The sequence below is a fragment of the Rhamphochromis sp. 'chilingali' genome, assembly GCF_963969265.1.
Source record: "Rhamphochromis sp. 'chilingali' genome assembly, chromosome: 2".
Classification (NCBI taxonomy): domain Eukaryota; kingdom Metazoa; phylum Chordata; class Actinopteri; order Cichliformes; family Cichlidae; genus Rhamphochromis; species Rhamphochromis sp. 'chilingali'.
This window is the reverse complement of record NC_137930.1, coordinates 48,222,488-48,239,900: the sequence shown is the minus strand read 5'-3', so window position 1 is coordinate 48,239,900 and position 17,413 is coordinate 48,222,488. Positions and strand designations below refer to the sequence as shown.

The 17,413-nt window shown below is 40.6% G+C and overlaps 1 protein-coding gene across 19 annotated transcripts in view; it reads left to right on the top strand.

The window, feature by feature from the left end:
• The window catches only part of LOC308392882 (unconventional myosin-IXAa-like), a 166,286-nt gene that overhangs the window by 94,252 nt on the left and 54,621 nt on the right, over window positions 1-17,413 (top strand). For 16 of the 19 annotated variants that reach the window (XM_080876179.1, XM_080876192.1, XM_080876191.1 and 13 more), the window contains 4 exons: window positions 1,684-1,737; window positions 7,325-7,425; window positions 8,179-8,305; window positions 16,556-16,645. In XM_080876179.1, the coding sequence (XP_080732305.1) occupies window positions 1,684-1,737; window positions 7,325-7,425; window positions 8,179-8,305; window positions 16,556-16,645 (372 nt within the window). The remainder of the gene's footprint in view (window positions 1-1,683; window positions 1,738-7,324; window positions 7,426-8,178; window positions 8,306-16,555; window positions 16,646-17,413) is intronic. The other 3 variants (XM_080876188.1, XM_080876194.1, XM_080876193.1) reach the window with 3 other exon arrangements.

Genomic DNA, 17,413 nt, shown 5'->3' with positions numbered 1-17,413 from the left:
CTGCAAAACTCACGACTCAGTCTGGCGCTGACGAGGACTCACGCAGAGGCTGCCGGCAGTCGTGTAGTGGTGCGCACTTACGCACACGCCGATGTCACAGAAGAGCAGAGCGATTGTGCGTACTTAGCTCTTTGTGTTACTGTGTTTCTCGGTGGATTTGACTGAAGTACATTTGCTCAAATACTTCAAAGCTGTGCCCCCTCTTTACTGTGCAGTGCACTTAACTTACTGTGATTTTGAGAGTGTAGATCTGCTGACTGAAGCCAGTGTGAAAGTGCCTTAAACATCAGTTCTTTCAGTGGCCAGAAAGGGATGTCTCCTCTGCTTGCAACAACACCACTGGTTTCCTTATAAGACGCCTACGAGGAAACCTTTAGTGTGCAGAATTGCTACTTCCAGGTCGTATTGAGCAGAACACAAAGTTAATTTTGTGGATTTAACTGGTAAATTTTATGGTCATTGAATCAGAACGGAAAGCGATCCAGGATATTGTCATCAGCTAACAATCTGCTGCTAGCCAGTCTTTTTTGGTGAGTCTTGTTCCTCAGCTCAAGGCTTCCTAACTAGACTTCATTTACCACTGAGTTACATCGTGGTGGCTACGTCTGTTCTGTATGTCTTAGCACGTGTCAGTCAAAGCAGCAACATTTCATAACTTTAAGACTTCACAAAATCGAAACTATTGAGTTCCAGTGGTCTATCCGATATCCCTGTGTTGGTATTGTTCCTATATCATCATAACAATGCTGGTCCAGGATCAGCATTGCAACTGACCAATCACTTTATCTGAACAATTAGTTGGCATTAGCCAAGAAGTTAGCTGATGCTAGCACGAGTAAATTTAGCTTATAGCAAACCTTACTCAGTAATATATTTGCTACACTGCTAATTATTAAAGAAAACACTTGTTTACTTTTTGTTTTAGAAGAGAGTTTTATATAAACAGGCATTTTTCCCCTTTTTCTGCCATGTTGTGATGTCAAGGCTAAGACATCACAGCGTAGTTTGTCCATCCACGATGATCACTGCAAATGACAATGTTATGATGGTATGGGATACCATCATAACATCATAACGGATACACTGTCCCAATGTTAGGAAGGGTGTTTTTGACACTTGCACACTGGATTAATTTCTGCTTATAGCTTTAGTTACTAATTCCTTTACTGATTGTGATTTACACATTAGAAGGTGTTGCAGTGTGATACAGATTTAAGCTTAAAGTTAATGTTTAGGATAACTTAGGATAAATAAATCACTAACTTAACCAGTCTGAATTTTAAAAAAAGCAAAATGATTAAAAACACAACTATAACATTAAGGAATCAACAGCATTTATCCAGTTGTGCTATGATAGTATTGTAGTAGTTTTAATTTAGATAGGAAACGCTTTCAAAATTGTAATTAATTAATATTTGCCACTACTTTTACTTACATAAAATATCTAACTACTTTTTGCACCACAGATGGTGTGTTTTTTTTCCAATGCCAAACCCTGATGAGGTCATCGGGGTTTCATTTTCGTGACTCTGTGGATGTGTGTCTGTTTTCGTGAGATTCTTTTTCTCCCCTCACGTCTTAACAGTATGCGTCATTGCTTCCTCAGTCTTTTTAAAGATTGCATTTTCATACTGTACGTATGTGTAACTCAAGCCTTCTTAACCCGCTCTGCCTTACTTCCAGATGACAAAGAAATCGCACAAACTCTACTGGGACAATTACTATGAGAGTGAGCTGGTCAGTATCGTGTGGATGACAAGCTGTTTGTGTACGTCTGTGTCCATGGGTGTGTCGTGGTACACTGGGTTTTTGGTGCCAGTCTTAGTCTTGTTCTTTCTTGGCTTTCCACACCCGCCCGCTTTCAGTGAAAAAGATGGAGGCGACCTGGGCTGACCTCCGCCGGTTGTGCTCTAAAATGTTTAAAGGGATTCCTTAGTGTAATCTTTTGACTGTATTTGGCTGTTCCGTCTCAAGACGTTTGCTCTTTGTACTTTGTCCAGTAACTCAAGGTTTTTGCCTGTTTTTCAAAGTAAATGAATCTCTTTCTCTCGTTTAAAAAAAAAAATAAAATGACGGGTGACGACATGCTTATTAACAGTATTCGGACAATAAGGCATCCCTTTAAACTTGTCCTTTGGCTTTTGCGTGCTTTGCTTTTGGGGAATAGGTGACAAATTCAACACTACCATCTTTAAAGGGAAGGTTCAGGATCTTAATGTGAGTATGACAGAAGTTTTGCAGTTTTGGTTTGTTATCACAGAGCCACAAAAACTGCTGATATTGATAGCATCGATTGCTTACCACAGTAAGGAGGGAAAGGAGTAAGAAGAACCTTCAAGCACTCAAAAGTGTCGCTGATCCAAATGATACTAGTAACCATGTTCAAAACGAGAAGCAGACTTGCAGCAGCGACACTTTCCATCAATGTTAAACAAGCATTTGTGGTGAGGGCCTTCAAGTATGTTGACTAGGATGTAAATTTAACATAATTTCATGCTTCGCGGTAACATTAAAGATAGGGCAAGCGCTAACCTGAACAATTGGTAAAATACTCCTAAGTCTATTAGTCAGCTTGAGCAGTAGTCAATTAGCTTCACATCCTGAAACTTCCCTCTAGCTGTGTGGTCCGTTTTATGTGTGTTTGTGTGTGTTTTTGCCGTTTCATTGGTCTCTGAGCCTGCCCGCTGTCTTGCCAGCCTCCACCTGAAGTGAGTAATGTTTGGTCAGTGGGATTTGTTGTGTTTGTTTGAAGGCCCCTGTATCTGCTAATGGGAGATTATGTTACTTAGACTTTGCTGGCGAGCAAACACTTGACATGAGAGTTGGTCAGTATAAATACGACCTGTGGACTTACTGTATTTCACTCTTGACTTTGGCTTTTTCAACTCTTTGTTTCTTAGCTCTGAAACATTTCTTTTTGTTATGAATGAAAACAAATATTTTGAGTATTCTCTAAAAAGCTCTCATTGGCGTTGTGAATCCCTATTAATTTTACAAGCTAATGGACTTTTCTCATACCACACCTGCAGAATATCCTTTACATCATATCTTGCTTGGAGGCATTTAACAACATAAAGTACAGCGATAGCACACATTTATACTCAACTTGTTTTTGTCTTTAAACGGCTATAATCTGTTACTGCACGCCCATAACAAAGTCATGATAAAATAACGTGATATTTACAATCCCCATATATTATTACCTGCATGCCTGTATGTTGTCAGTACAAACAATGGCAGTAAGAAACATTGTTGTAAATATAGCTCTAGGTAATATTATTATTACTTTGAACTTCAGATCAAACTGTTGACCTTGAAGGTTAGTTCAGAGGTAAAACGTGACATATTTTAAGTCTTACTGTACTTTGTGCATGTTGGCAATACACACCACACTACGAATCGTACTTTAGTTTTTAGGCTTTTTTGTCAACCATGAGCTCAAACACCAGAAACATAAGCTCCTTGGCTGAGGTAGCATACTTAACAACTGCTTATAAGAAGAATCATTTAAGTCATGCTGAACATGTGGCTTTTGCTGCAGGAGTGGTTTGAGAAATTTCTGTTGAGGTTTTTAAGATACGATTTGTGTTCCTCTCTTCATTTGATTCATGCTGTATCTCTGCATCATTTGCACCATTTACAGTAAATGTTATGAAGCCACGTTAATTACTGTGCTACGCTTCTGAGGCCATTGGATTTTCAAGAAATTGGTGCAAACACGAGATCCTACAAGGATCCAAGAAGCCAGGCGTGAAACTATGACGTTGTTGCTGAACCGGACCAGTTAGCAATCTTCCATGAAATTGGTTTCACTTAAGTGTAGCTTTTTTAATCTTAGATTTAATAGACTGTTTTTAATTAGATTTCTTTCTTTTATTATATTTTTTGCAAGGGAAGCAAAAAGGCATACTGTTAGGCCCTAACCTCTGTACACCATCACCAATTTTAGATCAAACCATCAACATGTGATTGAAGTTTGGACTTAACTCAAGGGTTTAACCAAAGGTTTGTAGTAACTGTTTAGGAATTACAGCCATTTTCATTCATAGTCCCCCATTTTCAGAGGCAGAAATTGCAAAGGGAAAATTGACTGAAAAGCGGTTTCATGGCCTGTTCCCTCTTTATTTCATGAAGCAGATAAACGATCTGTAGTTAATTCCAAGTGTTAATCTAGCGTTAGGTAGCTGTTCATTGGACCTTTAAATGCCAGTGATGGCATGAGGAAGGCCGTCATTAGCCAGGAAAAAAACAGAAACCCCCCCCAGAAAAACATAACAAACTTTACGAAGAGTGACTGCACCGGCCAGCTCAGCAGTACCAAAAGTGCTGAAAGCCCACAAAGGACTAAAGTGCATGATCGCAGAATTCTTTGCATGGTAATGAAACCAAGAAAAGAATGTGGTGGTATACAGAGGTAATGTTACACAAATGTGCCAAAGTCCAAATACTTAGAGAAGCTGACTGTCTTTTTCATTATGATCCATTACTTGGAAGCTTTGCTTTAGTAAATGGCTCCTTTCTGTTATTACTTTCTCGTACAATCCTCCCATCTCACTGTTTGCTGACACACTGTCTCTCCCAGAGGTCATTGAATGACCTCATGAGAGACCCCACCACCCAAGGAGATGATGTCAGTGTCTACACACACACACACACACACACACACACACACACACACACACACACACACACACACACACACACAGAAAGAGTGGCAGCTTTTGACAGCTGCCTGATGACCTGACCAACCCTCTGGGCCTGTTTGGCCTCTGACCTCTACCACTGGTCAATGTGTGCTGCAGTAAATAGAGACGCACTTTGAGCAGTGACAAGTGTGTACAGATTCCAGATGCAGCGTCTGGGGCTTAAAATACCACTTAAACAATGAATGTGAATGAAAAATCTGAGTATTTAACTAAAGATCCTAAAGACCAAACATTTTCTGGATGTTTGCATTTGATGTGTGCAGTCTGGTGTTTGGTTCTGGGTCTCGGTGGCTGCTGGTTTGCATTTTGCGCTTGTTTGGGTATCTCTGGTTTTTGGCTGTGTGGAATGTCTAGAGATGGGTTGGCATGCTGATGTTTTTTGCACGGCTGGTCCATGGAATAAATCTTGACTAAAGTCATGGTAAATAACAGGAAAGCCTTGACTGGACGCACGTTCAGTTTTAACAGAATCCTCGAGCGATCTGTTAAAAAGCTTCATGTGCACAGTCAGCAGGGTTCCCGGCTTGATTTAATGCACCAGAACTGTTGCAACTGGCCTGAAATTACAATTTCAAGCTCTGAAGTGAAAATAGACTCTTTGTTTAAAATAAGTAAGAACAGATTGTTTCTTAATCATCACTTTACTGCACTCAACAATCCCTTGTTCTTTTCTCGACTTTTGTCTGAGCACCACGAGCTAAGGTTTTGGTTTTCAACCCAAGTATTCCATTGCAATTGCCAAAATTGATCTCTTTATTTTCTCAACTTCCTTCAACGTATCACATTGTGCTGTTTGGCGCCGATTTAAAACATACCCGGCAATTTGAAAACTGGCTTTTCCTGAGTCTCGATGTAGCTCGAGAAGCCTCAAAACCCCTTTGTTGCAATTGGAGAAGCTCACTGTAGAAATGCGCTGATTGTTGGCTCTGCAGTTCCTGACAAGTTCGAAGCCAAAGGAAAACAATGGAGAAGCAGATGAGCGTTGAATGGTAAAGGGTACAAGAGGCAGATCCAGAGTGTGGATTATGGGTTCCTGTGTCTTCTCTCGCCGGCTGTGGTATGTGCTAATTATGTGCCTGACAGAGGCTCGCTGCTGGAGCAGAGACACGCCGACTAACTGGAGGGCTCGAAGAGACAAACACACACGCTATGATTGTATGCGTACACATCCTCGCGCTGCTCATTCCTTTGCTTTACTCATTAATTGTTAAAACACTTTCAAACACTGTGCGATGGCTCATGATTACACAGGAATGTACTTGTGTTCACTTCGCAGGGTTTCCCCCTTCAACAGCTGAAATAAACCCTGTAAACTGTATTTTCTTTTACATTCATTACACAAAGGAATGTGCAGTTTCTATAAATAATTGCTGTTAGTTGCTTAGCTGAGTCTGATGACCATGATTATAAAACAGTTTAAAGTTCAGTTTCTACATTGTGGTCCAACCCAGTGAATGTGCTTTTCTCATAATTAACTGCCATGTGTCACATAAACTCATGTTAGACTTGACTTATGAATCTAAAGACGCAAGATTCAACTTGAGGGAGGCTATAAAAGGCTGATGGGATATTGTCGTCACCCTGCTGGGCGGGCAGGCAGGAGGCCGGGCGAGATAGACACCCAAGTTTGCGAATGTGAGAACTCCAGAATGAAGAGACATAGGACTACTACTGAAAATCTCGGACGAGTTCAAATCTGAGTAACCTCGGCCTCAAGTTCAGGGGTCAGAGGTTACGTTTTCTGAAAATCGTATGAATCTGATAACTTGAGAATGAAGTGACGCAGGAGTTTCAAATTTATACCATAGGTGCATTTACTAGGAGGCTGAGGGTTAAACTGGCTGCTGCCATTATTTTCTATTTCCTAGGGGTGGTCTTTTGCTGCTAAACCTCATCTGCTTCAATGCTTGACGTGATGCTCTGTCTGGCCTTTTTTCTCTTATGGCTAGCATCAACATTTTGGCACAAAAAAATGCTGCTCAGTGGATATTTTCTTTTCTGACCATTCTCTGTAACCCTAGAGATGATTCTGTGCTAAAATCCCAATAGAGCAGCAGTTTTTTTTTTTAATTTTGCAGCAACAGTCATGCTGCGTTCAAAGGCACTTGCATAAAAATTAAGTCTCTGTCGCATTTTGATTTATTGAATTGCTTCTTTGTTATTGTCTGTTTTTACAAGTAGTTGAACTGGTGTACCTAATGAAGTGTCCAATAAGTTTATAAATAGAGCACATTAGTAAGACACAAATATCTAATATTTTAATCTTTGACTTTTTGCACATACGTTAGAAAATTGCAATAATTCACAATTATTTTAATTGCATTTTTAGAAAAAGCACTTAAAATAAATCTCATCAGGAGAGCTGAGGTCTTGTTATTGGGGTTCAGTGTTATTTTGCAACTTTCTTTGATAATTTGAGGAAATCGGGCACATTTTATATTAGAAGTTCTGTGGGGAAACCCTGCTTAGTGTCACAAAAAGACAGCAATGCTGTCTTTTAGCTTCTGGTACACACTTTAATAACAGATACAATATAAAGAATCTTGTTTTTGTTGAATTTATGTGCTTTGTAGTGATTATGTGTTCGTCTGTTTTTGTGTGTTTCCACCTGACACCAGCAGGACTGCTTCACAGTGGAAGGAGAAGATCTAAAACACGACTTTGAGCGGCTGCAGCTGGCTATGGAGATGGTTGGCTTCCTGCCCACAACACGCAAACAGTAAGATTAGCTGCATGGCTACAACCATTAGCTTGTAACCTGTTCTTGTGTAAAACTGAGTAAGATTAAAGAACTACAAGCCAACAGTCAGAGTCTGAACGCTTTTAGAAACTTATCTCAGTACTTTTTTATTTTATTTTATTTTTTTGAAGAAACCTATGCACTGGGACAAAAAACAGGGAATTGTCTAGCTATGATAATGTTACCACACTAAAGCAGACTAGCGCTCCCTCAGTACCCCTGCTCCTCTTGATGTTTTCACCACAAAGCATTTTTAGTCTCTCACAAGGTGCTTCAGCTTGTCTCAGCAGCTCAGAGCATGTTGTGCTTTCTTGTTTACTTTTTTACAGTCTTTCTAAGATTTAAATCACTAACTGAACTAACTGTTAGCTAAAAAAAATTATTGCAAAGTGTAATTTTTTAGCTTTAGCTAAAAAAAGAAGCGTGTATTCTTATCTTACTCTTGAAAAGAAAGCATATGAATTATATAATAAAATATATAAAAAATAAATACATTTTCCCAAATTTCCCAAAACTATTTCTATAGGGCTTCATATTAATACCTATGTTTTGTAAACCACAGTTCTTGGAAATTAATCGATAGGATTAATTACTTCAGTTTTTCAGTCCCTACAATTTGTATTTAAGTATAAATACGTTTTCATGATGCCCTAATATCCACTGTAAAGCCTGCTCAGTAAGAAGGTGGAGTTTGTTGATGTGATAAAGAAAAGTACCTTTGTTCCTTTTCAGGATTTTCTCCCTGCTGTCAGCCATCCTCCACCTGGGAAACATCCGCTACAAGAAGAAGACCTACAGGGATGATTCCATCGATATCTGCAACCCAGAGGTCCTGCCCATCGTCTCAGAGCTGCTAGAGGTGAGCGGCATGGTGCAGATCGTGACATCTGTCCGCCAACACTGAATCAGCAGCATTAAAGTTGATTTGGCAGACATGAGTTTATGCTTTGAATCAATAAATGTCACAGAGCTGTGTATATCCAACATTGCTCTGTGAAAATCAAATGGAAAAATTGCACATTAAGATATCTGAGGAATTTATGGTGCTGACTTTAGGCTGAAATGCAAAACTCTTGATACTTTGAAGAGTAATAAAAAAATGAAGAATTGGAGCAGAACTTTACCACAGGACTTGTTTGTTCTCCCAAAATTCCTTCTTTGCCGTTTTTTTATTCTCACAGACTTCATGAACTTTAAAAATAAGTAACATCCGCTCGAGCAAATAGGCGTTTTTCTATGCTCTGTTTTTGTTGAAAGCTGTGAGAAAAATGTGATTCCTCCCACAATGTGGGTTTTACAAAAAGCCTTTTAGAGAGCTGAGGATATAGGTATACAAGCACAGCTTGTGGTGACAGCGGAAGTTAAGAGGTGCTTCAGGTCCCAAAGAGCCGTCCACCCATCCAGTACTTTCACAAAGTACTGTTTGTGTAGAGGTTATTTTCAGAGCTCTTATCCTGGTCTGTTGTTGCTCTCCCACCAGGAACAATGAGTCCCTGTTACTGTCCCAATTTTAACTGCAAAGTTTAATCATATTTAAGTTATTGTAGGAGCATTTTAAATACAGATAAAAGCTTTGTTAAGGGTCATTGTGATTCATTTGTTTGTTAACAACTGTTGTTCTTTAATTCCGCTCCCTTTTAAAAACCAAAAAACGGTTGTTTTTGGCTTGTTTTGTCATTTCTTCAGCATTACACTCGGGCCATTTGTTTTCATACTGGGAGCACATTGTCTCTGAAGATGAAGTTCAAGTAGAGTTCATCCAGCCTTTGATTTCAGCAATTATATTGTAGACTGTTGCAGTAAAACTCAGACTAAAAATAGACTCAAGAATAACATTAGTTCACGCCAGGCAGAAGTCAAGCTCTGCAGCAGTCGCTGCAGTCCAGCTGATCTCAGTCCCAGCCATATCAGCTGGTGGCTCAGCTGACATCCACCTCAGCATCCAGCTGGCAAATGTTATGTTAGGATCTACTGTCTAACCTGCTTATAGTTGCTGTGCATGTGCAAGCCACTTTGCAAGCCACTTTCACCCAAGCTCTTCCTTCTGTTGGTAGCTCCACCCATCCTGTGTTTTCAACATATGCATATGGAAGGGCGTTATAGAACAAAGGAAGTCACTCTTATTTTGACTGTAGTGGCTCTGAGTAAACTACACGTTTGGTGTTAAACAAAGCAGTTGAATGTTTGTTTGTTATTCCTCCTTTTTGTAATCTAATGACTGAGATATTTTATAACCATCTTTTTGTTTTGTTAACATTTAATAATGTAAAATTAACACATTTTAAAAGATGCTCTTGTGTACATACACAGACTGTATAAGAAAGATAGCACCCACTAATTTGCAGGTGTGCTTTTAAAATCCCAACTTAAAAAGCAGAGCATCATGATCATTACCATCTTGTTTCTTAGGAACCACATGTGACCATACAGTATGTTGTCAGCTAAGGCGAGCTAGCTTGGTTAGAAAGGTTCGTCCACAAACTACATCACCCAGACGTAGATACCTACTAAACAGTGCTAACCTTTAGCAACATTTGAGTGCGGGTGAAGCCTGTTACTCTGCTGCGGGCTCTTTCACTCACCTGTTCAGTACTGCATGACTTTAAGCGTCTGTGGAATTTCAACTGCTGGTGACTCTTTAACTCTCCTGGGGAAAATAGAGACCTGCAAAAACATTTACTGGCAGGGTTTATGTGCCACACAGTGTTTATAAGTTTATGAAGTTGAGCTGCATTTGGACTCATTCTTGACGTTGAAATCAGACCATAGACACACACAAACATGCACACACACATACATAGAAAGGACAGCTGAAATACCCACATGCTGCTTGGACGTGTCATTTCCCAGTCCCTGTTACAAACTGCAACAATTAGCCGGATGCGCTTGTTGAGTCGGTGACAAAACAATGTCCGAAGTGTGCCGGAGACTCCTGTCAACAGCACAGCGGGGATGTTATGACTGTGGAGTGTTCGCCTGTAACATCCAGGCTGGTCTCTTTGTTTCCCCCAGGGATCCAGAGTGGCAGTGCGGCGAGTTGAGCCACATGTAGGCCACATGCTCAGGGGTCAGTTTTTTAAGTTCAAGTTTATTTGGATGTCTGTTATTTGATGCAGAGCCTCTGGCTGTCTGTCTCTTGGGTCTTATAAGATATTCTTAAAAAGCCACGAAGAAAGAGAAGGAAAGAAAGAAAGCACAGTGCTGACCTGAAAGATGGGCTCATAATGAATCCCTGTTTTGAGTGGATCTTAAGCATTAACATTTGTGGTGAGATGCAGTCTTTTGGTTGGATGATGGGAAAATATTATCATTCATTATGTGACCATTGAATCAGGTAGGCAGAGAAGTTTAAAGACTGTGACAGATTAGGTGATCTAAGAGTTTACGTTTAAATACTACTTGTAGTGTTATTTAATGTACACAGTCTAGAAAAATAACAGGACCTGCTGGGAATCAAGATTGAGTTTAAATATTTACCCTTTGAAGCTTGGCAGTAGAACTACAAGCTCCTTGATCTGCCTATGATTTAGATATAGATATACTGAATTAGTATGACCTATGCAAATTGGTGATGTTGTTTCATCCTTGCAAGCTTAGCTTTACGCTAAGAATCTGAATGATTGTCTAGACTACAGACAGGCACCATCAAAACTCGTTAGCACTTATGTTTTATTGATGGTGCATGGTTTTACTTTAAGGCACTGTGTGAGAGAGTCTGTTAAATGGTTAAAGAGGTTGTTCAGGTCAGCTGAAGGGAGTCTCATGTTGAGTCATGTGAGGCTAGGACTGCTTGAAGGCAAACTCTGGCTCTAAATGAGTCCTAATTTGCATGAATGTCCAGCGTTTGATGTGTAAAATGGTTTCGGGCAGGATGAGGTATGTTTACTGCTGCACTCACTGCTGCTGTGGCATATTAATGCAAAGCACCTTTCAAAGAGAACCTTGTGTAGATTGACGCACAAATGGGAATAAAGCCAAGTGCCACTTCCTGTTTCCTGTGGAGGTGAAACAGGAAGAGGAAGTAGAGCTTGTACAGGCTGATGTACAGTTGACAGACTGGATCCTCTGAGGTCTGGAGTTGAGTAATTTGACCTAACCAGAAACATTTCTGTGCAAACTGGAAACCAGCTTACAGAGAGAAGCTTTCTGTCTGAATAAATGCGCTGAAGCCTGAAACTGCTGATGGTAATTGAATGCTAAAAACAGTTTTTCTTTTGTCTATTTTTTTCTTTTTCTTCTTTATTTTAGACATTCGCTATTTATTTTGCTTTTTAATTGCTGCATTTAGTTTTGAATATGAAAACCAGCTGTCTAACGTTTGCGTTCTGCCCTTACAATAACCAGTTGCCACAGTTTATTCTTATATCTGATGTTAACTTACTAACAGCATCAGATATTAATCTACTCTGGACATTTACGATAAGAGGATAGATATCTTTTATTGACTCCAGTAGGGAAACTCATTCTCTGCATTTAACTCATCCTTCTGTAAGTACAAGGAGCAGTGGGATCAACTCCAGATGTAAGCTTGGTCACAGTAACAGAAGACTCAACCTTGCATGTTTTTGCTGGCAGGCAAACCTGGGGCTCCTGGAGGAAACTGCAAACTGCAAACAGAGGGGCCCTGTAAGCATCCAGGACCCTTTTTCAAACCCAAAGCAGCTATCGTGTTGTTTTGGGTTTTGATATGTAATAAAAAGATCTCCATTAGGACACAGACGGGCTACCAGGTGTCACTTTTAGCCCAGTTCAAATGATCTTTGAACCATGATAGTGTGTCTGCATAGGAGAAAACGTATGTGAGATGCATGGCACTGCGTTACTGTGTGTTTCTCCAGGCATTTGATTACAGTGAAGCATTCTGGGGATCCAACAATGTGTGCAATCTTTCAATAAACAGCACGTAGCTTGATGGGGAGGACTCTCTGTGTAGGTTAAAGTGGACCTGGACAGATCAAAAAAGGCTGCAGATTATTAAATTGTGTCTTGTCAGCAGGATGCTAAAGTACCAATAATAGTCCAGTTACCACAGACTGATTGGTTCACACATTTTTGACACTGCCTACAACAGGTTGACGATGGTCTACACTGCTTTGCATATTATTAATGCAAAATCACACTGTCAATTTAGACATTAATGGTGATAAATAATGTTGACAGGGAAAGCCTAAAGTCCTTTCAAAACAGACCTGGGCATTATACGGCCTCCTGACCACCTCCTGCCCCGTGAGTGTCCCTGACCAGCCCGCCACACATCAACAGGAAGTCAGGACTCAAACCTAAATCTTGCAGTTGTCTTGTTTCGGTTGCCAATTACTCTTTCATACACCCCCCCCCCCCCCCCCCCCCCCCCCACCAGAAATTCTGTTTCAGGGTGAAATCACAATATAACTTTGTTGCTTTTATTTTGAAGGCTACTGAAAGTTTTCTTTACACTCATGCATCTGCAGTCTCACTGTGGAAGCAATGGAACTGACGCTCATGAGAAGTGTGTTTTCTAGCCCCAACAGGCTTTAGCTGACACGCACAAAAAGATAGATTGATGCCGCATGCAGAGTTTTTAACAAACACATAAACCGCTAAGTATTCGTTTACTGAAGTCAGAGGTAAAGCCATCTGCTTGGTTTGTGGAGAGCAGATTACCATGTTTAAGGATTACAATTTGAATTATCATTATGAGACTAAACATTCAGAGAAATACAAGAACTTGACCGATGCAGAGTGGAAACAGTGGAAACACATTTGAACCTTTACTAGCAAAGCTGCTATGGAGTATGGTGCTAGAGTATAGGACCTGAGAGCAGGAGTTTGAGGGTTTTGGGAGAAGAATGGCAGATTTGAGAGAGAATAGAAGGCACTAGAGGTGGGAATCACCATACATCCCACGATACGATATTATCACAATACTTAACGCACGATACGATATTATTGCAATTTTTAAAAATATTTTGCAATATTCAGATTCTGTACATAAAGGTAAACTTTATCAATATTCATTTTATCTAATATCAAATTCTCACACTCAGTCTTTCTCTCATTTCAGTCAGTTTTATTGTTGACAAACTGAACGGTTTGTATTACAGTCTAGTCCAACTTAACTGAATGCTAAATAAAAAAGTTTAAAACGTAATTAAAATAAAACGTGTCTTAAATTAAAATAAGTAAACTGTCATGTTTATTGCTGCCATAAAAAAGTTAAACATATTTGGACAGTGAAGGAATGTCAGGATTCTTGCTCAGAAAAAGGATCAACATGCTCTGAAGTCAGAGCACAAAAACTTTTTTTGTAACAAAATATCGATTTCTGCTGTCCCTGTATCGATACATTATTAGCAAAAAAAATATCACGATACTACACAGTATCGATTTTTTCCCCCACCCCTAGAAGTAGGGCTGGGCGATATATCGAGTTTTTTAAAAATATCGATATATTTTCATACGAGATATAAGATGTGACAATATCGTTTATATCGATATAGTCTATGTTACGTTATAATTATACTTGTGGAGCCGCAGGTTTGCCTCTCTTTCGTCCACTTTTGTCTCTACGCAACGTTACTCGGCCTCGCCTCTCCTTCACTGAACACAACTCCGCCTCCCCCATAGCTTCACCTGCAGGCAATGACAAGATGAAAGCGGAAAATCTCCGTTAGCGAGTTACCGTGTGTGGGGCTGGGCGGCGTCAACGTGTTAGCGAGCTAACCGCGCTAACGAGCTAACCGCGCTAACGACATGCAGCCCGGAGGTGCTGCACGGCCTAAAATCCTTTCATTTTTTCAAAAATCGACAGTGCACCTTATGTATGAATTCTGGTTGTGCTTACTGACTGCGAACCGATTTTATGTGGTACACAGCGCTCAGCAATCTGTCAAAAAATGTTTTAATATGACTTTGCTAAGCTACGGAGCTGCACCGCTTGATGGATTGTCGGAGGATTACGGCTACCGAGGAGGAGCCTCGCGGAGTGATATGTACTGTGTGTGTATAAGGACCACAAATGGCACCTGTTCAGAGACATGGTGCAGCTGTGAAATCTCTTTGTTATTACGCTCAGCGTCTATTAGTTTACATTTTGACTGCACAATTGTGAGCTTTTTGTTATGCACAAAAACAACATTGTTTTCTTTTATTTATGGACCATGATTATTTAATAAATGCTGATAATTTATTTTTGAGTAATTTCTTCATGTACATCTACGCTGTATGTAAATAAAAGTGCCCGTGTGACAGCTGGGACACAGTGTGACTAAGAACTCTCTTTTTGTTCTTAACTTATGGCTTTAAAAAAAAAATATCGAGATATATATCTTATATCGCCATCCAGCTAAAAAATATCGAGATGAATTTTGGGTCATAGCGCCCAGCCCTACCTAGAAGGCACACTTACCTGTGGCTCTACTACAGTAACAGGTGGATATGCCCACCACCTCACAGCTGAAACTTGTGTGAACCTCTAATATGCAGATGCAATATCACTGGCTCATATTTTCCTATAGAGTTCTATTCAGGATTCTTTGTGTGCAATGTCTCTGGAAAACCGTCATGCTCAGATCAGGCGGCTCTGCTGTGTTTGCTTTTACTTTTTGTCCTCACTAGGATCTAAAGGTGCTCCAAAAAAATGGCTGACTTCAGTTCAGAATCACTGGCCCCAAACTGGTGCTTACAAACTTCTGATTATTAGAGTATTAAGATCTGTGATCATGACAGGGCATCGCGCCTGTCACCAAGCAACTAATACATGGAAATGTACCAGTTGAAGACCAATCACTGAGCTGCAGAATAGGCTTTGCTCTTTGTGGAGGGATTATCAGGCAGTGTGAAATGAGGTCTGATTATGCCCCCCGCTCCCCACCAACCCACTCACTGCAGAGTTGACTTGTCCTGCCCCCCCCCCAAATTTATGTCAAAGCATTTAGAGGCCACTGACAGAAATAGATCCATAATGGTATTAACTATAACATTGACACCCTTGCTCTTTAAACATGAAGACATCAGGCAGCCTTGCGATGGCTTGTTCTCACATGTATACACACACACACACACACACACACACACACACACACACACACACAGTCTCAGGAGCAGCTGTTCGGCCCACGCCCATAATCCCCGTAGATGGAGGAGATGTGTGCAGTGACATCTGCTTCTCCCAGTGTGGCCCTGTCATCGCTGGTTTGTCTGGGGCCATTTTTAGAGTGAACACAAACTCAAATGGAAAGTCATATAGTACTGTACTGAATATCATGTGTGCTGCTTTTGTGTCAGCTACGTTGGTTAAAAGCGGCAGAGATGTCAGAGTTATGGTCAGCTAAATACATACAGACAATATGTGACAAACACTACAACTGAATCAAACAATCATCTGCGTATAGGTAATAGAACCAAATGGGATTGTCTGTTTTGGACTTGCTGAAATTTCATCAAATGAGTGAAAGAGTACCGATTGGGTAAACTTATAAATTAGCTGCATAGTGATACAGCGGTTAGCTTTGTAACCTCACAGCAAGAAGGTCATCAGTTTGAACCTCCCAGCCAGCTGGAGCTGAGTGTGTATGTTCGCCCTGAGCCTGTGTGGGTTTCCTCTGGGTACTCCAGTTTCCTCCCACAGTCCAAAGACACCGCTGGTTCCAAACTGTCCGCGGTTGTATGAATGCTGTGTGAATATATGGTATAATGTGGCTTTAAATGGCTGTAATAGATACCACGAGGGACATATTGGTGAAACATGCATAATGACTAAGTTTAAAAGGCCTTTATTCTGTGTACCTAGTGCAACCTCACTGTGGGAACTGTAGGATACATAGTCAGTCACCATATCTCTGCTCCCATATCTTTGCAATCTGTCTCCTGTAAATCCCCCCAGCTTTGCTGAATGTCTTATTTCATTAGTCTCCTAATCAATGTTATCATCATCATTGCCTGTAAAATAAACAGTAAATCTCATTTCAGGTTACATTTTACTGATAGAGTAGAAGTGATCCTGTGTTATAGCTATTGTGGGTGATATCCCTTTGTCATCACTGATTATTTGTTAATAAGTCCAGTAGTGAGTGCCCTGATGTCTTCCTTGAAAATGACACTTTTATTCTTGCTTTTCTTTTGTGCACAGGTGAAGGAGGAGATGCTTCTTGAAGCACTGACAACCAGGAAGACGGTGACTGTTGGAGAAAGGCTCATAGTGCCCTACAAGCTTGCAGAGGTAACCGCACCAGAGTGAGACACGTGCCCCAAATGCAGTGGCTTTGTCTCACCGTCTAAAGCTGCTAAATCTTCTATGAACCTCTAGTCCTTCGGTGCCACGACACATTTAAGAAAATGCAGCAAAACAATATTCGTCTGTTCTGCTTCTTGATGGCGCTGCTCTGTGGTGTCAGCAGGAGCGTGGCTTCATCACATCCAGTGAGTCTCAGTAAAAGCACGTTGTTGCTGAACGTTTTGTTTTGAAGTGCGTCATCTGTACTGGAGATTCTTTGTTTGTGTTTGCTTGCTTTAGAGTTTGTCTGGGGAGTTTGTTGTGGCATTCTCTTTTGATAGGGGTCTTCCTCTGCAACTTCCTGTTTCCTGTTAAGCCAAGCAGTGGCGGTTTGAGTTAACCATGTTCTTTAGACTCACAGTCTGAAGAATTTACCTCTTTGTTGCCTCTTTTGACCTAGATAAACTCCACTGAAGGGCATCAGAGTGCTGCTGAATATTAATATTCAGTGAAGTTTGCTTATCTCTCCCTCCAAGCTCAGCAAAGCACTGCATAGTCCTGCTCTGTGCTTGTGGCTTCAGGGCCTTTTGTCTGAGGAAGGAAATGCTACACATTGATTGCCTGTAACCCCGTTAAGCTCCACCTCTCCATCTGATCCACAGCCTAGTTTCACCCAACAATGGTTGTTCCCACTCTCCCACACCCCCGTTGCTTCAGTCATGTGTTCTTGTCTTAGGAATGTGCAACCTCCACTGGAATATACAGCACAGAGGC